Source organism: Populus alba, chromosome 11, assembly GCF_005239225.2.
Source record: "Populus alba chromosome 11, ASM523922v2, whole genome shotgun sequence".
In the NCBI taxonomy this organism is placed as follows: Eukaryota; Viridiplantae; Streptophyta; class Magnoliopsida; order Malpighiales; family Salicaceae; genus Populus; species Populus alba.
In genome coordinates this window covers 15,807,303-15,831,423 of record NC_133294.1, presented here as the reverse complement: position 1 = coordinate 15,831,423, position 24,121 = coordinate 15,807,303, and the positions used below count along the sequence as shown (strand labels likewise).

The 24,121-nt window shown below is 33.5% G+C and overlaps 2 protein-coding genes and 1 long non-coding RNA gene across 3 annotated transcripts; all 3 read left to right on the top strand.

Moving 5' to 3' along the window:
* The first annotated feature begins 1,657 nt into the window (after nt 1-1,657).
* On the top strand, nt 1,658-18,102 carry LOC118047511 (G-type lectin S-receptor-like serine/threonine-protein kinase At4g27290). The gene is made up of 8 exons (XM_035056824.2): nt 1,658-3,344; nt 3,799-3,930; nt 4,144-4,301; nt 4,525-4,735; nt 5,132-5,369; nt 5,444-5,594; nt 5,675-5,971; nt 17,975-18,102. Exons 1-8 carry the CDS (start codon nt 2,066-2,068, stop codon nt 17,981-17,983), a joined length of 2,475 nt encoding a protein of 824 aa, XP_034912715.1. The 5' UTR covers nt 1,658-2,065; the 3' UTR covers nt 17,984-18,102.
* LOC118047505 (G-type lectin S-receptor-like serine/threonine-protein kinase At4g27290) lies at nt 14,091-16,969 on the top strand. Its single transcript, XM_035056814.2, has 4 exons — nt 14,091-15,482; nt 15,873-16,013; nt 16,188-16,345; nt 16,558-16,969. The coding sequence occupies exons 1-4, from the start codon at nt 14,201-14,203 to the stop codon at nt 16,771-16,773; spliced, it is 1,797 nt and encodes a 598-aa protein (XP_034912705.2). The 5' UTR covers nt 14,091-14,200; the 3' UTR covers nt 16,774-16,969.
* A 4,897-nt stretch (nt 18,103-22,999) lies between the features above and the next one.
* On the top strand, nt 23,000-23,979 carry LOC140956190 (uncharacterized). Its single transcript, XR_012171302.1, has 2 exons — nt 23,000-23,364; nt 23,693-23,979. It is a non-coding gene; the product is annotated as an uncharacterized lncRNA (long non-coding RNA).
* Nucleotides 23,980-24,121: the final 142 nt, after the last annotated feature.

Below are 24,121 nucleotides of genomic sequence, written 5' to 3'. Positions count from 1 at the left end.
TTTCTTTTTAATTAATTTTTTTGTTTAATTTAGTTTGTTAATATTAAATTTTTTCTATTTAGTTATTAAACTTTCATGAAACGGATTTCGAGTTTTACAGGTTAACCCAGCTAATTCTGGGTTAACCCGTAAGTTTTTTTTTCCTATTAAATTATCAAACTTTCATAACACGAATCCCAGATTTGACGGGTTAACCAAGTTTGAAGGGTTATCCTAGTTAATTTAGATTTTTTCTTTTTCTTCGTTAGTTTTTTTCTTCATGTAAGCTTTTATGTCTTTGCTTTTTTTTTTAAAAAAAAAATAATATTTTTTTTGTTTAGTATTTTTGTTTTTTTTTTTTGCTTTTTAATTATTTTTTTAAAAATTTAGTTTGTTAATATTAAGTTTTTTTTTATTTAGTTATCAAACTTTCATGACACGAATCCCAGGTTTGACGGATTAACCTGGTTTAACAGGTTAACTCAGTTAATTCAGTTTTTTTATCTTCATTAGTTTTTTTTCTTCCTATAGGTTTTTTTTTCCTTTGTTTTTTTTTTTCGTTTTAATTAATCTTTTTTTTTTGTTCATTTTAGTTTATTAATGTTAATTTTTTTCTATTTAGTTATCATACTCTCATGACACGAATCTTAGGTTTAACGGATTGACCTAATTTGGTGGGCTAACCCAGTTGATTCATATTTTTTTTTTCTTTTTCTTTATTAGTTTTTTCTTCCAATTTCATCTTTAAATATTGGAATTAACTATAACTAAAAGACATCAATCTTTTTTTCTTTTAATTTTATGACATAAATCCCAGATTTGACGGGTTAAACCAGTTAATTAAGATTTTTTTTCTTTTTCTTAAGTAGTTTTTTTCTTTCAATTTCATCTTTTACTATCGATTTGATTAAGAATTAAACTTTATGATTTGTTTTGTTTACCGGTCATTAAATTAGTGTGATCTCATGAGGGATTTTACTATACCCCTCCTTGCAAAGCACTATTCATCGTAATAATGCTTTGCTTTATTCTTTTTTTCTTTTCAATTAATATTTTTTTTTAATTTCATTCTATAATATTATTATTTTTTTTTTAATTATCATTTTTTTATAACAAAACCTTGCAACTAGACTCATATCAAAGGCTCCGGGTTTGATGTTGCAATCAAAGTCATTTAAACTTGGTTATGTAAGTTTAATATTATTATTAATATTATGAATATAATTTCTGGATCAGGAGTAACAGACTGATCCTATACTCTTAGATATAATTCTGTAGAAAAACCTAATACTTTTAAATTTAAATTTTTTTAAATATTTTTTATATAAAAAAATTGACCTGAGCATAAAGTGGGACTCGTTTCTAGTTATCCCGATAATTTGTCAACCTGTTACAGGAAACTATGTTAAAAAAATCCAAAAGTTGGTCTCAATTTCAAGTTGACGAAACTGTGTTAAAAAAATCCAAAAGTTGGCCTAAATTTCAAGTTGACGAAACTAGTTGTCCAGAAGGTATCACCGTGGGGACAAGCCACTATGATCAAACCAATACCACTCATTTGTATTCCTCTCTCCTTTTGAATTTCCATTTCTGGTCTCGAAAACATGCACTAGAGCAAGTCCAATATGGCAGCTAACCTAGGTAGCCGGGCATTCAAAACCATTTTCACAGTACATTAATATTACTGATCACAGCAAGACAAAATTCCTGGTAAGGGAGAGGTAAATCAATGCCAAGTGCCTGGAATGTCCTCTAAACGGCCACCAAAAGATCTTATCCAGCAGGGTAAAAATATAATCAGTCATTGAACCAGCTTTTGATCCAACTATCCGGCTGCTGGGAGACAATTTTTTCACTTATCAGTTGAAAACGGTAATATGCGTTATTTCTAGATGATAATGACCGGAAGAATTGATTGTAAAAACGCTATATAGAGAGCTGACAGAAGCGGTTGTTGCCGTTCTAGTTGTGCCGTGGACAGAAGCCTATCCCACTGCATTAAGTACAGGGCTCAGAGCTTTTCCAGAGAATACTTTCAACATATCAGCCAGCCGAAGAATTAACAAAGAGAAGTGCAGGAAAAACGATGAGAATATCTAAGAATTACACTTTCCTACTTCTCTTTAGCTCTTCTTTATTGCTGATAATAGAAACTACCACAGCCATTGACACCGTAAACACAACTCAGTTCATTAGAGATGGGGATACCATTGTTTCAGCTAATGGAAGCTTTATATTAGGATTTTTCAGCCCGGGCGTGTCCAAAAAACGATACTTGGGGGTATGGTATGGAAAAATCTCTGACCAGACAGTAATTTGGGTTGCCAACAGGGAAACTCCCCTCAATGATACATCGGGCGTTTTAAGGCTAACGAATCAAGGAATTCTTGTGATTCAGAATCGGAGTGGGAGCATAATTTGGTCGTCCAACACGTTGAGACCTGCAAGGAATCCAATTGGACAGCTTTTGGATTCAGGAAACCTTGTTGTTAAAGAGGAGGGTGACAATGATCTGGAAAATTCTCTGTGGCAGAGTTTTGAACATCCAGGTGATAACTTAATGCCAGATATGAAGCAAGGACGAAACAGAATAACAGGCATGGACTGGTACATGACATCATGGAAGTCACCTGATGATCCATCCAGAGGTAATATTTCATACATACTTGTTCCTTATGGTTACCCTGAGATACTTGTGATGGAGGATTCAAGGGTGAAGTTCCGTTCTGGGCCATGGAATGGTAAGCGGTTCAGCGGTGTACCGCAATTAAAAACAAATCCCGTATACTCATTTGAATTTGTTTTCAATGAGAAGGAGATTTTTTACAGATATCATCTTCTTAATAGCTCAATGCTTTCAAGGATCGTGGTAAGTCAGGAAGGTGATATCCAGCGCTACACGTGGATTGATCGAACACAAAGTTGGGAGCTTTATCTCACTGCAAATCGAGATAATTGTGAACGCTATGCGCTATGTGGTGCAAATGGTGTTTGTAGTATTGACAATTCTCCTGTGTGTGATTGCTTGCATGGATTTGTACCAAAAATCGAAAGTGACTGGAAAGTCACAGATTGGTCAAGTGGTTGTGTTAGAAGAACTCCCCTCAATTGCTCTGTTGATGGGTTCCGAAAGCTCTCTGGAGTGAAGTTGCCTGAGACAAAAACATCATGGTTTAACAAGAACATGAACCTCGAGGAGTGCAAGAACACATGCTTGAAGAACTGCAACTGTACAGCGTACTCAAGTTTGGACATCAGGGATGGTGGAAGTGGTTGCTTGATTTGGTTCGGCAACCTACTTGATATCAGAGTATTTGTTGAAAATGAGCCGGAGATTTATATAAGAATGGCTGCTTCTGAACTAGGTATGAAGTCAACCCATGGATAAATCAATTGCTAATACTTGGTTTCTTATTAGTTACTGTAGTAAAGTCATAAATTATGTATATTAACTGTTAATATAATTTTTTTCAAGCACTTGCTCAACTAGAAGCTGAGGAGGGATTTAAAATGCAGCAGAAGAAAATTTTCTTCTTAATTCTAACCATCATATCCTGTTACTTAAAACATCTTATGACAAGATGCACTGAAGAGTTCCTGTCTATGCGTAGTATTGTTTTAGCATAAGCCTTAAGTGCTCTGCCTCGATCTGTATTGTTTACATTGTATGAACAGATAAAGAAAATTTTCTATTTTTGCATAATAGCCATTTACTAATGAAAATTTTCCACCCATAATAACCAACCAAATATATATGCTGGATAGTTGACATTTACTATTGTTGTCTTTTAACTCCACTTTTTCTCTGCCTTGGGGTAGATAATGGTGATGGTGCGACGAAATCCAACGTGAAGAAAAGGATTATAGTAATTTCTGGGTTGTCTGCAGGAATTCTTCTCCTTCTCCTAGGCTTGGTCTTATATATTCGAAAGAAGAAGCAGCTGAAAGACAGTACGTGACTAACCCTGTGAAATTTTGACCATTCTCCTCCCCGTCCCTTTAAATATGGCAGCTCAGTTCACTTTAAAATTTGAATTTTGGCAATCTAAGTTACAATAAAAAATTGTTGAAGAGCTCATTATAATTGATGTTTCAAAGAAAATTGAATTTAACAAAAGGCAGAGATTCCTTGTTTCCATTTAGTCACAGCAGTTCTGTGTGCAGGAAATATGACTGGTGTTTTTGAAGGAAATTTACAGCACGAGAGAAACAGAGAAGATCTGGATTTACCATTGTTTGATTTTGGTGCCATGGCTCGGGCAACCAATAATTTTTCAGTTGACAATAAACTAGGCGAAGGGGGTTTCGGACCTGTTTATAAGGTACCAATCAATTCACAACCATGCAATTTCTTTTCCTAATTTAATGAGAAAAACTCCTGGCTCCACTGTATTTCTGTGGTATTAGTTTCTTTGGACCTTTTGTAACTACATTGCTAATTAAGTTTCAAATGCAAGTGGCAATGTAGCATGCAGCATCAAATTATGATTCTCTACTCATGAGACAGTGTTTGGTTTGCTTCTGATATTGAGTGATTCTTTACAGGGAACGTTGAATGATGGGAGAGAAGTAGCGGTGAAGAGGCTCTCTAAGAATTCAAGACAAGGAGTTGATGAGTTTAAAAATGAAGTCAAGCATATTGTGAAACTTCAGCACCGGAATCTAGTAAAGCTTCTAGGATGCTGCATTGAAGTGGATGAAAAGATGTTGATCTACGAGTTCTTGTCCAATAATAGCTTGGACTTCTTTCTTTTCAGTTAGTATCACTCCCACCCCATAAATTCTTAGTTCAAGTATTATATTTTACTTTATTGTCATCATACAAACACCAACACCTACTCTGTGTGAGTTATGCTTTGAACAACAGCCCAAAAGTATGTTTACCACAACATTTGGAGAGATGATCTAAGGAATGTAAGGGGAAACCATAAGCATGATAAAAAATACATTGAGTTCCTTAGGAAAATGGCTTGGTGGGGAAGATCTTTCTCTAGTTTCGTTGTCGTGCATTCAGCAGCATCTATGTATTTAGAAAACGCAATTGAAGTTCTGTTTGAAAGTCCATCAAAATTTTGTATGCATTAGCTTTTATCCTGTTTCTTTTATCCGCATTTATGGATCTTACAAGAAGCTGAATGAATTGACATGGCAGATGAAACACAGAGATTGCAACTAGACTGGCCTAAGCGCTACAATGTTATAAAAGGGATTGCTCGTGGACTCCTTTATCTTCACCAAGATTCAAGGCTAAGAGTAATCCACAGAGATCTGAAAGCTAGCAATGTATTATTAGATCATGAAATGAATCCAAAAATTTCAGACTTTGGCCTGGCTAGAAGTTTTGGAGGAAACGAAACCGAAGCCAATACAAACAAAGTGGTGGGAACATAGTAAGTATCTCCTCAGAGTGTAGTTTACTTCTGTTTCTCGCAAATTCAGCCTGACATTTTTGGTGCATGTCCAGTGGCTACATATCCCCGGAGTATGCATCTGATGGTCTCTACTCGACAAAATCAGACGTCTTCAGCTTTGGTGTGTTGGTGCTAGAAATAGTGAGCGGGAACAAGAACAGAGGATTCTCTCATCCAGATCACCAACTCAACCTTCTCGGGCACGTAAGTCTCAAAATTGTAACATTGAATGATTTCGAGATACCAAATCTCTTTCTAATGAAATGGTCTCACTCATCAATCAGGCCTGGAGACTGTTCATGGAAGGCAAGCCCTTGGAACTAATTTCAGAATCAATAATTGAATCATGCAATTTATTTGAAGTGCTACGTTCGATTCACGTGGGTCTGTTGTGCGTTCAAGAAAATCCAGTAGATAGACCGAGCATGTCGTATGTCGTTTTGATGTTGGGAAACGAAGATGCATTGCCTCAGCCTAAACAACCTGGATTTTTTACAGAAAGGGATCTGATAGAAGTGACTTATTCATCAACCCAGAGCAAACCATATTCAGCTAATGAATGCTCTATTTCATTGTTAGAGGCAAGATAGATACATATTGTGGCTTGATTCATAAGATTCGCATTGTCCTAGAATCTATAGCTGCTTCCACATAAGCTTTTTTCTTTATGCTCCAATACTAGGTTTGTATCAGGGTTATAAATTTAGTACAAATATATACGAGCCTACATACCGAAAGGACTATTTGACAACCTTGTTATCCTAGCAAGAACTCTTTTAAACGTTGACAAGAATGTCTTCGTGTTATATTAGTACATTCTTTCCTGTTCTTTTTATCTCGGTTAGAGCTTAGATGGCAAGTACCTGCCAAATTCTCATTTACATGTTAAAACAACTTCCAATGTTGTCGGGCATTTGTGATTCAACAGCAAAGGAAAGTATCGGACAAAGCAAATACTAATACTGCTAGGCATATACATGAGACAAAGCACGGGAAGTGGTTCAAATGGAGTAAATATCATGACTTGTATATATCAATAATGAAGAAGTTGACTTGCAGCAGGAAAAAAAAAAGGTTAGAGAAATATATAAATTTCAAGTTTAAAAGGATTTCACTTAGAAAAATTTATAAATTATATATTAAAATCTCACTTAACTTATTTACAAGAACATGAAATGTAAGGAAATGGATGGTGTAGTGGTGTTACCTCCATGGTGGCACATTTGCAGAATGAGGTCCGTTTCCTTTCTGTGTCTGTATGGCAAGCGCACGAGCCCATTTTGAGAGACGAATGACGCCTCGAAAAATATCTGCAAGCCGTGGCCCATATACTCGTTGAGGATTTTGATCGAACAGTTGGTGACATATGTTCATGATCTCATGGAAAATAAAACATTTTGAAGGGTGCGCAGAGAAAAGGAATGGGCCAGAGCCCTATTGGTTCAGTTCATAGTGGCAAAAAGTCACTAGCAGTCCCTCTATGTTTTATATTTGGTCAAATGGACCCCTCAATGAATAATGTTTTCGACTTAAGCCTTACAATTTTCCTTTTGGATGACCACTTGAAACTTTGCATCAATTTTCCTGTTCGACTTTTATTAGATTAACCGAAGAAAACGATGGTCGACTCAAATAAGACTTGCAGAAAAATGGAATCGAAGAAAAATATTATATAAAAATTTTAAAATATTATATTATTTATTGATTATATTAAATTTTATCCTTAAATTTTTTATTATTGTATTTTTTTTAATATTTATTTTTTAATTTCATCTTTTAAAATTTAATTTTTATATTAACTTTGGTTCTCATTTTTATAATTGTTATTTTTTTTTCCTTATTATTTTTTATTGAAATTTTTTATCTATCAAATTTAATCCTTATTCTTTTGATTGTTATTTATTTTATTTGAAATAATTTATGAAATGTTAATTGTTATTATTTTAATTTCTTCATCTTTTATTTTATTTTATTTTTTAGATTTGATCTCTATTATTTTGATTATTATTTATTTTATTTGAGATAATTTATAAAATTATATTTTTTTTCAATTTTATTCGCATTTAACTTTTTATTTGTAAGATTTGTTCCTCGTTATTTTAATAAACTTGAGAAAAATAAAGCATTAATAAGTTATTTTCCAGCTCATTTTTCATAACATAACCAAACACTAGAAAATGTTTTCTAGTTTATTTTCTATTATACTATCAAATATAAAAAAATAATTTATTTTTTTAAAATTTATTTTTTAGAAAAAATATACTTTAACTAGAAAATCAAAAGGGCCTTGGTGGCATATGTTGATGATCTCTTGAAAAATAAAACGTTTTGAAGGGTGCGCAGAGAAAAGGAATGGGCCAGAACCCAATTGAGTAATTGAAAAAAATTGGAATCCGAAGAAAAACATTACGCTAAAAATAAAAGAATATGAGTAATTGAAATTATAGAATAATAAAATACAATATAACTAAAAGAAACTATTAATTCATTACTATAAGAAAATAGTCTATCATTATTTAGTCATTCTTGCACACATGAATTCATAAAGGATGGCAGCATCATAACCTCATTGTTTTAGGAATGTAATTACAGTAATTTTTTAAAATATATTTTTTTAAAAAAATATATTAAAAAAATATTTTTTATTTTTTTAAAAATTATTTTTGATATCAATTTATCAAAATAATTTAAAAAATACTAAAAAATTATTATTTTGAAATAAAATAAATAAAATAAAAATTTAATTTTTTTAAAGAATACTTTCAATACATAAAAACAAAAACAAAAATATAGGAAATCTTCCCACCTGAGAGCCAACTTTCAGGTGACGATGCTCTAATCACTGTAGAATCCTCTGTTAATTAACTGCCTAAATGAATCATTTGCCAATATTAATTTCTTGTAACCTTTCCGAAAAGATGCCAAAAAATATTTTAAATTAGTTGAAACTAGGACCAGTCCTCCAAGTATCATTGCAGGTCTAGTATACTCGTAAAGTAGGTCCACTAAGGCAGCTAGCCTTACCATGGACAAAATACCATTGCCGTGGAATCTGCGGCATTCAAAACCTTGGTCACACATAGCACATTAACCACCCAAATTCTTTTTCTAGAGGTATTATTATCATGTAAACATTATCTATACTTTCAGTGTCTAATTTATGTATCTATTTAATTTAGTTGATCCATCAAATTAATATTGGCATATATTATTTTAGATTTAAGAATAATTTTCAGTTGTATGGTTATCATCAAGTATCATTGTGGAGCAAAACAAACAACTTCTATAATCAATAAAATATAAATAATTTTCTTATGATTTAATAATCTTATAATTGAATCTAATAAATAATACGCATAAAAATTTATTTTATAAATGTATAATTTGTACATGTTAGGGTTTGTTTGAGATTTTTTAAAAAAATTATATTTGTTTATTATTTGATAAAATTGAGTTTGATTTTGTAACTTAGTTGTTTTATAATGAAATAAATTATAGCTTATTTAATAGGTACATTTTACATTTTGTCATTTTTATTGTTAAGTTGAAATTTTTGATAAATTTGGAAGAATTTGATTTTTTTTTAGGAAATTGATAAAGATTTAAGGGTATCATTAAAATAAATTAAATAAGTTTGAGTTAAATCAATAATAGCTAATTAGTTGGGTACTGATAATTTGTTTAGTTCACATTATTAATTAATATATTTAATCATTAATATTCTATAGAGGTTTCATATAAGTAATGAATGATCATTCTTGGATGTATCGAGTTTCACTCGAAGGTTTGTGAAGGATGAATTATTTTAACGAGGTTAAGAGTTTTATTAAATATGCATTACTAATCCGAAAAATATAGTGGATATGGTATTAGATGTCCATATAAGAGGTGTAAAAATAGAAAGTTTCTTGATCCAGAAGTTGTTACAATGTATCTTCTATATATATAATAAAAAAAAAAAAGGTTCATGGAGAAATATTTATATTGGTTTGCATACAAAAAATCATATATTCCTTACAAGATCATGGTAGAAAAAATGGTTGAGTTAACTTCTAGTTCTAGCAATGTGTATGGAGTTGTAAATGATAATAGTAATCATTATAGAAGTATGATTATATATGCAATGAGAATGAATCAGGGTGATGCAAGAGAATGTTCAATCATAAATGAAGAACCAAATGCAGATGCATCCAGATTTTTTGATCTTTTGAAAGCTTTCTACGAACCATTATAGAATGGGTGCACAAATTACAGTAAATTATTGACTATTGCACTAGTATTCATTATCAAGTTAGATTATGGGCTGAGTAAGGTTGGTTAAGACAAGATCGTCAAATGAGTGAGAAACATTTTACTTGAAGGGAATATGTTGAAAAAAAAACTTATATGCTGCTAAATCCAAGATGAAAACCTCTTGGTCCAGGATATTAGAAATTGACACATGTCTAAATTTTTACATGTTGGATTACTTAGGAAATACAGATTTGATTAAGTGTAAAACCTATGTGCATGTTTGGTATAAACTTTGAATTAGCAATAGAAGGATTGTTGTTGCATATAGAAAATTGAGATACTTCTCAATCACTCATCAACTGTAAATATTATTTATGTCTACAAAGATTGTTAAGTACATGACATGGTATCATTCATATGATATAGTGGATGAAGTAGTGATGCACCTTTTTAATGGTGAAGCCTAGAAACAATTTAATAGGGTGTATCCTAAGTTTTTTTAATAAAGCTAGTGAATGTATAAATTGTAATATGTACAGATAGATCCAATTGATTTAGGTCATTTGTTGCATCATATTCTTGTTGGTTGGTGATACTCACGATTTATAACCTACCATTAAGAATGTGTATAAGTCCAGAATTTATGTTCTTATCTATGATCATACCTAATACAAATAATCGAGGTAAAAATATAGATGTTTTTCTTTAACTGTTGATTAATGAGTTGAAGCAATTATGGTCATCCAAGACTTTAACATGATGTCTCAAGAAAATAAAATTTTTAAAAGAAAATAACTTTGATGTATACTATCAATGATTTTCATGCGTATGTTGTAGTCTTTGGTTAGAGCACCATGGAAAGTTAACATATCTAATACTATATGAAAAATAGCAGGGCATTCACCTTATAAAATAGTGGTAAAAACATGTTTTTATTATTATTATTATTATTATTATTATTATTATTATTATTATTATTATTGTAATTGGATGTTCTTGCTAATCGAACACAAATACACAAAGAGCATAAATGACTTATTTATAGGTAGATTTGAAAAAGATGTTGTACCGCCAGTATTGTAGGGTGAAGAATTGTATAACGTGATCTCGTAGTACAAGGGCATTATGTTTGGTTTTCAATCCAGTAAACAAAAGTTTCTTGATTTTAATGTGATTCACAATTGGGTTAGACGAAGTATTTTTTGAAAGCTTTTATATTGGAAAATTAATATTCTCCATCATAATATGGATGCCATACATATTAAAAAGAACGTGTTTGAAAATATTTTTAACAACATGATGGATGTGAAAGGGAAGACAAAGGACAATATAAAAACTATAATAAATATACCTTTATTTTTTCACTGTAAGAATATGGAGTTAGTTTATAATTGATCAATGGTTATAAAGCCAAAAGCTAGTTTTGTTTTAGACAAGAATGTACAATTACTTGTTTACCAATAATTTAAGAGTTTACTTTTTTCTTATGAATATGCTTCAAATATATCTAGATTGATGAATTTAGAGGATGACAAATTGTATGAAATGAAAAGTCAAGATTGCCATGTATTTATGCAAACATCATTTCACTTACTTACCAGGATGCACACATGAAAATCAATCATTTTTTTTTTTTAGAGATATATGCTTTAACAAGTTATATTCTCAATATCGTTCATACAATTTATAAACTTAAGATAATATTCTCTCAATCTTTCTTCGACTCAATAAAGCATCTACCTATACATCTACTGTTTGAGAAAAAAGTTGAAAGCCTTGTCCAGTATAAATTGATGTATCTATTTGAGGGGTTAGGAATTATAAATTCATCCTAATTAAATTTTTATTCCTTTTCTTTTTAATTTAAAACATTTATTTAATTCCATACAAATATTTGTTCAACCTAAATAAAAAATTTAAAAACAAAGTGCATGTTGAGGCTTCGTTATATTAGGCTTATATTGTTGAAAAGATTTCAACATTTATCTCGTACTATTTTGAGCCTCACTTGAAAGTAAGAATCAATCACATTCAAAGACACAATAAAGATGGTAAAATGCCTTTAAGTGAGAACTTGTCAATATTTTTCCATCCTGGATGACTTGTACAAAAAATTATAGTGAATGAAAGATATTATACAAAAATCTAATTCAGACATGTACATAATTATATGTTATTTAACTACGATGGATTGATACATTTTATTCAGTAAGTACAATATTAACATGTTGTTATTTTAAAATATTTTTTCTCATACTCTTATAAATTGATAAATTGAAAACTTCATCGTAGGTAACATTGTTAATTTTTTACTATCTCAAATTCATATTTTGATTGAATCTTAAAGTTTTCAATTACAAGATGAACAATTTACAACATGGTTTCTGAACACTACTTAATAATATATTTTTTTTATCTCTTATAATACTTAATTTCATTAAACATTTCTCTTTAATTGTTACTGTCTGTAATCAATTACCAAGTTTATCAAATGAGAATGTTAATGGTAGTTTGAATTTACTATTTTTACGTTCTAAAAGAAAAGGTCAAGTTCTATAACGTGTATTTCATCAATGTATATGTGTTTTATACTAAAAAGTATGGTCATGGTAGAAAAACTTATAATAGTGGAGTTTGTGTTAAGGGATTAACTTTTAATAAGTTTAAAGTTGATTATTATAGGAAGTGAGAAGAGGTGATTAAACTACAATATCATAGCGAGAAAATCTTCACAATAATATAGTTATTGGTATGATACCACTAATAAAAAATTCAGAGCAGATCCTCACCATTGTTTGGTTAAAATTAATATAAATGCTAGACTTCACAACATCGATGATATCTTTAATTTTTTCAAGCAATAACAAGTTTATTACACATATACTTTTTTATTTAGGAAAGAGCATTCTAGGGTTGATTGGTTATCCATGGTGAAAACTAAATCTAAGGGTTGTGTCCATGTTGTTTGGGGGTAACGATGAAGTAACTACAAGACACGATATCTTTTAAATTAATGAGTTAGTTGATGCATCTCAAGTTAATATGTCTATTAATTTAGAAGAAAATTCAATTTTTCATGTTGTTGAGAATGGCTATGTTAATATTGATGTTGATGAGTTAAATGATGTATTGAGAACTATTGAACATACAGAAGTTAATGAAGATAATGACATCAATGATCATCAATTCAATGAAGATGATTATGATAGACATGATGATGATGATGAAATTGAAGAATAAAGAAGAAGAAGACAATTATGATTAAATTGTAAAATATTAATGTATAAAAAAAATAATATATCATTTATTAGTTGTTATTTTTAGTTTCCGTCAACATCAATTATCATCCTTTGTAGGAAAATCAACGCTGAGAGGTAACGTAACCAGAGAAGTTTCTAAATCATTAATCAAACTGTGCAACTTTTAGACTTAATAATGTAGTGGGGGTGGGTGGCTAGACTTTATCAGTCCACGGACAAGGCCATGATAATCCCCCTTATCCCCACTTCCTTCAGCCTTTTCTTGACTTTCAATATTTTTGCATGCGGCGTTTCCCACTCGATGGATGGAATATTGCTCTTGATTTTATGATAGCATTTATAATTATGTTTTTTAAAAAATTATTTTATAAAAAATATTTTACTTAAGATTGGTTTGGTATTTATATATATTTTATTAAAAATTATGATTAAAATTAAAATTTAATAAAAAATAATTTAATATATTTGATTAAGAATGGAATTTCGAAATTGAGGTTAATAAAAATAACTAATATATATATATATATATATTAATATTGATAATTTTTAATTTTTAATTTTAATATTGTAAATTTAACTATTGCTATTACATCATGAAATAAATAATACTTTATATAAAATATTTTTTATTATTTTTATTAAACTATCTACAATTCCATCATGTATGAAATCCATCCGACAATAACTACTGTTTTCATGGTTTTATAGACGTGCAACAAAACCATATAAAATATTATAAGGAACAAAATTAGAAATTGCGATCAAATTTTGTAAATGTTATGTCATCATATGATCTTTTTTTTAATTTATATAATATCACTAAATAATGTTAAATACTAATTTTTTAAATAAAATACAATTAAAAATAAAAAAATTAGATTTTTTTTATTTTACTAGATCAAACCCGGTCTAATACATTTAAATTTAAATCTAATCCGACCTGGCCATGAAAAATAAAAATATTATCCACGGTTAATGTAAACAGTAAAGAATAAATTAATTCACTTAATTCACTCTCCACTATTAGTGAAGACGGCAAAGGAAGGAAAAGTAGCTTGAGTTACCCACCGTTTCAAATGTAAATTGTATTGGATCCCACAAATAATAAATAATATTTAATAATTAACTAAACAATTTATTTCTATTGTCGGCTTTAAAAACAGAAGCAGCGATATAGACAAACACTCTCTCAGCCCTCAGATGACAGTGACAAGACAGGTCTGAAAGTATGCAGTATCTAACGATAAATATTTGATTATTTTCTAGTCTAAGCCACCCATATATTCAAAACCTTTAGCTACAAGAAAGAAAAATGAGATGAGAACATCCATGGATTACATTTCCGTACTTGTTCTTTGCTTCTCTTTATTGCTGATTCTAGAAACAGCTACGGCCATTGACACCATAAACACAACTCAGTCCATTGGAGATGGCCAGACCCTAATTTCAGCTGATGGAACCTATGTGTTAGGATTTTTCAAGCCTGGCGAATCCAAAAGTAGATACTTGGGGATATGGTTTGGCAAAATATCTGTCGTTACTGCGGTCTGGGTTGCCAACAGAGAAACACCCCTTAATGATTCATCAGGCGTTTTAAGGCTTACCAACGAAGGAAGTCTTGTCCTTCTCAATAGCAGTGGGAGCATAATTTGGTCTTCAAACACATCGAGATCACCTGCGAGGAATCCAGTTGCACAACTTCTTGATTCGGGAAATCTTGTTGTGAAAGAGGAGGATGATGATATCCTGGAAAATTCTTTGTGGCAGAGTTTCGAACATCCAACTGATACATTATTGCCTGAAATGAAGCAGGGATGGAACAAAATAACAGGAATGGACTGGTCATTGACATCATGGAAGTCACCTGATGATCCTGCCAGAGGCCATTTTATAGACATGCTTTCTCCTAATGGGTATCCGGAGATACAAGTGATGGAGGATTCAAAAGTGAAATATCGGTCCGGACCATGGAATGGTTTCCGGTTTAGTGGCTCAAATCAATTAAAACAGAATCCCAGGTACACATTCGAATTTGTTTATAATGAGAATGAGACATTTTACAGATATCATCTTGTCAACAACTCAATGGTTTGGAGGCTTGTGATAAGTCCAGAAGGCGATCTCCAGCGCTTCACATGGATTGATCAAACACAAAGTTGGTTGCTTTTTAGCACAGCAAATACTGATAATTGTGAACGTTATGCCCTATGTGGTGCAAATGGTATCTGCAGTATTCAAAACTCTCCAATGTGTGATTGCTTGCATGGATTTGTACCCAAAATTCGAAGTGATTGGGAAGCCACGGATTGGTCTAGTGGTTGTGTTAGAAGAACTCCAGTAAATTGTTCTGTAGATGGGTTTCAAAAGGTATCTGGTGTGAAGTTACCTCAGACGAACACATCATGGTTTAACAAAAGCATGAATCTCGAGGAATGCAAGTACATGTGCTTGAAGAACTGCAGCTGTACAGCATATTCAAACTTGGACATCAGGGATGGAGGAAGTGGTTGCTTGCTCTGGTTTGACGACCTTGTTGATACCAGAGTATTTAGTCAAAATGAACAGGATATTTATTTAAGGATGGCTGCTTCAGAACTAGGTACGAAAGTTATCCTCTGGACAAATCAATAGCTAATACTTGGACTTTAGTACATTATAGAAAGTCTTATATTAACTAGAATAACTGCCTAAATGATTCATTCAAATATCAAGGAAGTCAAGAAAATTATATGATCAGAAACATATTGCTAGACAGGAAAATTCTTTTCTTTTTCATTCTAACCATTACAGCAAACGCTACATAAGCATCTTACAACAAGATGACTGCATTTCCTATCAGTTATATATCATTAAGCGGAAAGAAACTTGTAGCATAAGGGACTGATTTGCCTGCCCAGAATATTATAGTTCTAACCAAACAAATGTAAGGGCAAGGTGGCATTTTCTATTACTGTCAGTTCACTCAAATTTTCCTCTCCCTTGTGTGTAGGTAATGGTGATGGCGCAAAGGTTAATGATAAATCGAACACGAAGAAAATGATCATACTAAGCTCCGTGTTATCTACCGGAACTCTTCTCCTTTGCCTAGCCATGGTCTTGTATATTCGAAATAGAAAGCAACGGAGAAACAGTATGTTACTATCTTCATGAAATTCTAACCAATCCCCCCCCCCCAAATCTATGTAAAGATAGGCAGTTTAATTTATTTTGAATTTTGTTTTTCAGTAATTGAAGGTACAATTTTACAGTCTCAAATGATAGAGATCCCTCGTTTCCTTTTTACTCATAGCAGATCTGCTTGCAGGAAAAGTAAGTGGTGGTTTTGAGAGAAATTCTAATAGCAACCTCAGGAAAGAAAACCTGGATTTACCGTTGTTTGATTTGTATACCTTGGCTGCTGCAACAATGGACTTCTCAGAAGACAGTAAACTGGGAGAAGGGGGATTTGGAACTGTTTATAAGGTACTAATCTATACACAATCATGCAATATTTTTATGGCTTCTCAATTTCATGATACAATCTACTGGCACCAATGTTCGTAGTGGGAAAGTGTTCTAATTTTATAAGTTCCAACAGAAGTAAGAAGCAATATAATATGGAGCATCAAACCATGATTCTCAACTTTCATGAAACAATGTATGGCTTGCTGACAATATCGAGCGACTTTTTTCAGGGAACATTGAAAGATGGACGAGAAATAGCCGTGAAGAGGCTCTCTAAGTTTTCGAGACAAGGGCTTGATGAGTTTATCAATGAAGTCAAGCACATTGTGGAACTTCAGCACCGAAATTTAGTGAAGCTTCTAGGATGCTGCATCGAGAGAGATGAGAAAATGCTGGTCTATGAGTTCTTGTCTAACAAAAGCTTGGACTTCTTTATTTTCGGTTAGGATCGCTCAAAACTGTATAAATTTACGTTCGATTACTATACTTTATTGTGGTCATACAGACAACCACATCAATTATGGGTGAGTTTGCATTGACCAGCGGCCCAAAGGTGTGTTTCCTAGATCATTTGGAGACAGAAGTATGAGAAGAAATTGAAACTCACAAGACAAAAAGAAAAATCCTTTAGATTTCTTCGAAATCTTTGTGGAAAATGTTCGAGAAGATCTTTCACTTCTTTCATAGCTATTCATACTGCCATATGCATTTGAAATTTCATCAAAATAAGCATGCATTACCTTGTTTTCGTACTTTTTTTCATATGCATCTATAGATTTTACAAGAAGCTGAATGAATTAACCCTGGCAGATGAAACACACAGATTGCAACTAGACTGGCCTAAGCGCTACAATGTTATCAAAGGGATTGCTCGTGGACTCCTGTATCTTCACCAAGATTCAAGACTAAGAGTAATCCATAGAGATCTGAAAGCTAGCAATGTATTATTAGATCATGAAATGAATCCAAAAATTTCAGATTTTGGCCTGGCTAGAAGTTTTGGAGGAAACGAAACCGAAGCCAATACAAACAAAGTGATGGGAACATAGTAAGTATCTCCTCAGAGTGTAGTTTACTTCCGTTTCTCGCAAATCCAGACTGACATTTTTGGTGCATGTCCAGTGGCTACATATCCCCGGAGTATGCATCTGAAGGTCTCTACTCGACTAAATCAGACGTCTTCAGCTTTGGTGTGTTGGTGCTAGAGATAGTGAGCGGGAACAAGAACAGAGGATTCTCTCATCCAGACCACCAACTCAACCTTCTCGGGCACGTAAGTCTCAAAATTGTAACATTGAATGATTTCGAGATACCAAATCTCTTTCTAATGAAATGTTCTCACTCATCAATCAGGCCTGGAGACTATTCATAGAAGGCAAGCCCTTGGAACTAATCTCAGAATCAATAATTGAATCATGCAATTTATTTGAAGTGCTACGTTCGATTCACGCGGGTCTGTTGTGCGTTCAAGAAAATCCAGTAGATAGGCCAAGCATGTCGTATGTCGTTTTGATGCTGGGAAACGAAGATGCATTGCCTCAGCCTAAACAACCTGGCTTTTTTACAGAAAGGGATCTGATAGAAGTGACTTATTCATCAACCCAGAGCAAACCATATACTAATGAATGCTCTATTTCATTGTTAGAGGCAAGATAGATTACATTTTGTGCTCCACAGGTTCTCCTAGCTACTCTAGCCTAGCTGCTTCAGATTCTTTTTTATGTTTCTGCACCAGGGTAACTATATATTTAATCAATGTACGTGTTTTTTTTGAACTGATAATTTGATTCACAGGTAAAGTAAAAGTAACGTCTTTTTGTAGGAGCTGACTCTCTTTGTTTAGGCTTTATAACTAACATTCCTCGTACCTGTTTTGTTTTCTTTCATTCATATATGGTTATATTCGTATAAATATGGCTTTTTTTTTAATTAATTATTTAATTGTAAACATGATCAAATAAAATAATAATTCACATCATCTTATAACTTCATCATCTATAGTAAACCTCTTTAAATTAAAATATTGGATGTGAATTGATGAAAAAAACTGTCTTTCTCTTCTAACATTTTAAATTATTTTAGGCAAGTTTTGATGGAATAATAAAACATATTGTTATGAATAGAGAAAATACTCTTTGTTTAGGCTTTATAAAACATATTGTAAACCCTTAATATTCCATTATTTTGTTTATGAGGGTCACATTTTAATTCTTAACTTGTATTTCAATCCTATATTTTAGGAATTCATAGAATAATTTTATAATTATTCATTATGATTTTTTTTTTTTTAAAAAATAGACCTATAACTACTATAAATATGATTGTTTAACTTTTGTTTTAATAGAAAGCTTAAAATAAAAAATTTTAGAAATAATATTTTGAATTATGATTTTTTAATGATGATATTATTATATAAAAACTACTAAACAAACAAATATTAAAAGGAATAAAGTTTATGACTTGCATGCACCAATGAGAAACAAAGAAATCACATGCCACCACCAGAAGTTAACCAAGAGTTTGTAAATATTATATTAGTCTCTAAAACTCACTTCCAAGCGGGAGAACATTTTCTTGTTGGGGATTTTCTTCGAACACGTGGTGACATAACGTGGTGATTTCTTCTTTTTGTGAGAAAAGTGAGCCTAAATAATTTGGGCTTGTAGGAGGTCCAGAAGTAGACAAGGCCTGTCATGATGGGTATGGGATCTGATATCTATGCTTGTAAGCAGGTCGTTTCTAAAAACATTAGACGTCAAGCGTTTGTTCCTGGACAAGGTCCGTCAAGCGTTTGATTTCATATGTATGCAATATAAGACAACATAGATAGGCTATTAAACTAGATTATTGATACAGACTAAGTTATGTTACAAGCTATGATCCTCGGGTATTTATATGAAGAAGTTATGCATTGCACCTATGATCCTTGGGTATTTATACACCCTCGAGTTACTTAAAATGACATAGATTTACTTGACAAGGAGTAGAGTTGCTTCCCTGTTGTGTAGGAGAGATCTTGGAGTATGATTACATTAGCGTGGAAATCAGGCAGTGCACCAATGAAATGAAAAGTCCATGTGAGCAACAACATAAATGAATTGTAGATCGTGCATCCAACAAGTAGTATAAGCCATACGAATGATAACATCTTTCAGAGTTTATGTTAATAATTGAGATTATGCTAAAGGTATCAGATTCCCTCGAAGTTATTAAAAATATAAAATAATTCCTAATATTTAAAGATAATTTTAAACAAGTATCGAAATAACACCCTATAATTCTCATGTTCTTACTCTTAACCTTTATATTCTACTTAACAATATCCTTATATATCAATTTTGGCATTCTCAGTTAGGGCCATTATTGTGACAAATACCCCACTTCCACTTTGTACAAGTAGAACAAATCATCACCCACTTAGTACAAGGTGGAAGCACATTTTGTGTCATAACTGATGCCATATTGTATATTTTTTTTATCCATTCCATGTTGACAAATGTGTTGGAGAAGTTTACCATTGATGCCTATAAATAGAGACATTATTGGAGAGCAAAGGTTGAGAGAGAGAGAGTGTGGGGAGAAAAGAGAGAAGAGAGTGGTTACTGCCATTGCAGTAGCTGCAAGTGCAGCAATGTGAGTTGGGAGTTGAGTAGAGTGGATGTAATCCTCATTTTCTATGTATTTGTGTTGTATCCTTTCTCTATCTCTAATAATATGGAACACTCTCATGGATGTAGGCAATTTGCCGAACCACGTTAAATATTGTGTTAGTGTGCTAAGCCTCTAATGGGCAATGATTAGAACATCACCAGTCAAATTCCCCAACAATTGGTTTAAAGTGGTGTTTGATCTTTGCTAAAAAATAAAAGTTGTCAAACTTGTGTTTTGACCATACCACTGTGAAGAGGATGAAGAGACGAGCACACTAGTGAAAACGGCATAAAATTTTGACGTGAGACATGGCCGCACGTGCCAACTCGTATCGACAAGGAGGTTGCCCACGCGCCCCACGCATCTTCTTCACCCAGATGGTCTGACCCGACATGAATACCAGATGACTCGACCCACGTGACTGACCCGGATAAGGATGACATCAGCATGCATAGTTGGCATGCATGATAACGCCAATTCATCTGACACGTCAGCATAGTGGGACCTATTTGCCATGTCATTAGCCTCGAGCCGAGTTGAGTTGAGCTGAGCCACGAGCTGAGGGATAGGATCCAATATGGCTGATCCTACGTGCAACCGGATCTGATATTGAATTTGGGTCGTTTATTAAGCTAGAATTGTTTTGATCAAATTGTAGCCATCTGAAATGCGATTTGAATGATTTTAGACTTGTTTCCAACTAATTTGATTATTTCAGATGCAATGGTATGGTTTGATTATTGAGATTTGAATCGAAAGTGGTGGTGGTGAATGAACAAAAGAGATTACCTGATGAGAAGGCATCTAAAGGTCATCATGGTGGTCGATGAAAATGAAGAAGAAGTTGCACACATTTACCCAATTATGTGTGCTGAATTGTTAAATGGGAAGAAATTTAATAGCCTTGAGGGAAGGCAAAATTGGGACACAAAATTAAGACACTTTGGACACCCGATCATGTGAACAATTAGAGGTGTAAAGTGAAAACTGATGAAGACCAATCTTAACGAATCTAAGCACTAATAGTCTCGCTAGATGTTGAGAAATCATGTATAATATCAAAATATTCCAAATCACTTGTAAAGGAAAGCCGCAACAAAGCTAGCAAATGGTTGTATGTACGGAAAAACAGTACGATGGATAGATATGGCCTAAGAAGTTCTGTCTAGGAGATTGGGTTTTAAGCAAGATTGGTGTGACCCCTCCAATCTTTCTTAGGAACTTGCTTAGTTGAAGGATTATCCATACGATACTATTTTTATATATTTAATAGTTTGTAATGAAACTGGTGAAGACTAGCAGGATGATGGCACAAGGGAAACAGTTGGGTTCCGTATGTTCAAAGATCTGATGGAGTATTGATTTCTTCAAAGAAGTTAGATTTGGTGATTGTAATTTCTCGAATGGAGAATTGATGAAGACCCTAATAATGGAAGAGAAGTACATCAAGGGGATAAATATTGACACCCTATTTTGACTTGGATGGATGTTGTGACATAATGAGTTGTTGTCAAACACAAGCAAGAAATAGGGAGAAATCTAAAGAACAGAAATTGTACGAGGGCACATAGAGATTGTGCAGGAGTACTCGTAGGATCTAATGAGGTACTGTATTGAGACAACAGATGCAAGAAGAAGAAGAGTTCCCATATGAAGCTCAGATCAGAGACTGTGTGGAAAGTTATACAACAAGAAATCTCTTGTGCTCTTAATAAAGACAACATGCGAGGACCTTTCCAAAGCATGCAAGGATAGAAAAATGAGTTGTTGCAGAGGCATCTAATTGAGAGGGTGTGACAACCTATGATGAAAGGTGAAGACATCAAAGAGAGTTGGTGTAAGTGGAGGTGTTAAGCAGAAAGGCGTAGAAGCTCCAAACATAGAAATTAAGATGAAGGATTGCGAGGAGTGTACCACAACTCTCTCTTTTTATGTGATTAGTGGTAGAGAATCTTAGAGCCACTTTGAGGCGTCCCAGATGAAAGAGGATGCGACCGCCTATGAAAGGCGAAGACACCTTAAAAAGAAGGTGTGAGAGCCATGATATGAGCCAAAGATCAGACCGTCTCATGAAAACTGGCGAAGACACCTCAGAGAAGGTGTGAGGGCTATTATATGAGCCCAAGTACAACCCCAAAGCTGATGTGATGGCTGGATATGAGTGGACAGGTGTATAGATAGCCAATAAAGTGGTTATGATGAGTATGAAGACAAATGTCGAATTGACTTTAATGGATATTTCCTCTATGCTAAAGATCAATGAGTTATAAGACATTTGCTTTGGACAATAAGTGGATGATTTGTGAAGCATTAAGACGCGACTGCTATGTAGAAGTAGAGGGCATGAGTAGGTTCCTGGAACAAGTTGACTCTTGTCAAGGTGGTGAGCTCGGTGATGGCATTGTAATACTCATAGTATGAAGACATATATGGATCAACTTTTAATGGGTTTCCCCCATAGTTAAAGATGGAGAGCTACCTGGATTCTTAAGACTAAGAGCGAGAGACTCACGAAGAAGTAAGGCGTGGCTCTTAAGGTGGAACAGAAGGCAGACGCAACTCCTGGATGAGTAGACTCTTGGAAGAGTGGTGAGCTCGTGATCACACTGAAATACTTAGATAATAATTGTCACACTTGGAAATAGAAATTTCCATTTGGGGGGTGTTGTAAGCCTTAGTGTGAGGTTTGAAAAAATCATTACGGGCCGAGCATGGTTGATACGCTCGAAGGGGAATGTTATGTCCTAGAAACAAGCGTTAACATTCTTCAGATGTTATGTGAGAGACCATCTGGTTGAAGTGATCCTTTGGTGTGAGCAACTACCTGTAAATTTGGTCGAAGATGTTCTCAGAATGGAAACTTGAAAAAGTTGTAGGATGCAAGCTTGTGCTGAAGAAGCAAGAGGAAAATTGCCCACACAAATCGCCATTCTGTCACACCCGACATCGCGGCGGCCCTTAAAAATTTAAAAATCTTTGGAAAGAACGGATTTCTGGCATCCTGTTAATCCTGTTAAGCCAGTGGCCCGGCTGGGCTAGCAACACGCGTGCTAATCCACGCGTGTTGCTACACTGTGCAAGTGAATTAAAATTCACTTGCACAGTGCAAATGCAATTTAAACAAAGCGCAAGAAGAACAGATTACTTACCTGGTCTGCTGCCCGTTTTTCCTTTCTTCTTTGTTCTTATGATTCTGCAAGCGGTTCGTTCCCGTGCTCCTGGTATTTGATCGATCTCCTGTGCTCCCTCTGGTTTTCCTTTACTGTTTGTGGCTGCCAAAGTTGTGAAGGAATTTTGCCTTCCCTTTCCTCTGCTTCCAACTTGCCCCCGTCCTCCCCTGAATTTTTCGTCTGATTTCCTCCTCTTGCAATGAAGAAACTGAGTGGGTATGTCTGTTTCTTGAGATGAAGCACAGAAAATTGCAGGGATAATTCTCCCTTCTGTATCTGTTACTCTCCTATTTTCTCCTTCTCTGTGTATGTTTTTTTTTCCGGTTTATGCCCTGTTTTTTCCTCTGTCTTTTCTCTGTTTTGTGTTGATGTTTCTGTTCTTCTCTATTTTTCTGGGTTATGTTTTGATTGCTCTATTTTTCTAGGTTTATCGCCCCGGTTTCCTTCTGGGTTTTCTTCCTCTGTTTATACTGGGTTTTTCTGCCTGGTTTTTTTTAGCCTTTCCTCCCTTTTTTCACTGTTGATTTCTGCCTCTCTTTTATAGGCATCCCCACGATTGCCTCTCTAGGCCGGATTCTTCTCTTCCATGCCATGATCTGGGGCAAGAGACGTGGTCCATGGCGATCAAATCTGTTGCAGATCTTCAGCCTGTTGAATCGGGATGGAGAAGACGAACACGGCTGTTCCACCAGCCACGGCAGCGTTTCGGCAGCAACGGACTCCACCAGGAACGGCAACGTTTTCAAGCAACCCGTGGACAGTTTCAGTTTGACCCCCGAACATTGGAAATTTTGCAATTGGACCCCTGAGCAATTAAAACATTTCTTTTAATTTGCCCCTTTTGGATAAATTTCAATTAAATCCTTAAATTGGTGCACTGTTTACAAAACAGTCCTTAATTCCTGGATTATTCAATTTGGTCCTTAATTAATTCTTTTAATTTTATCCCTTTTGGATAAATTTCAATTAAATC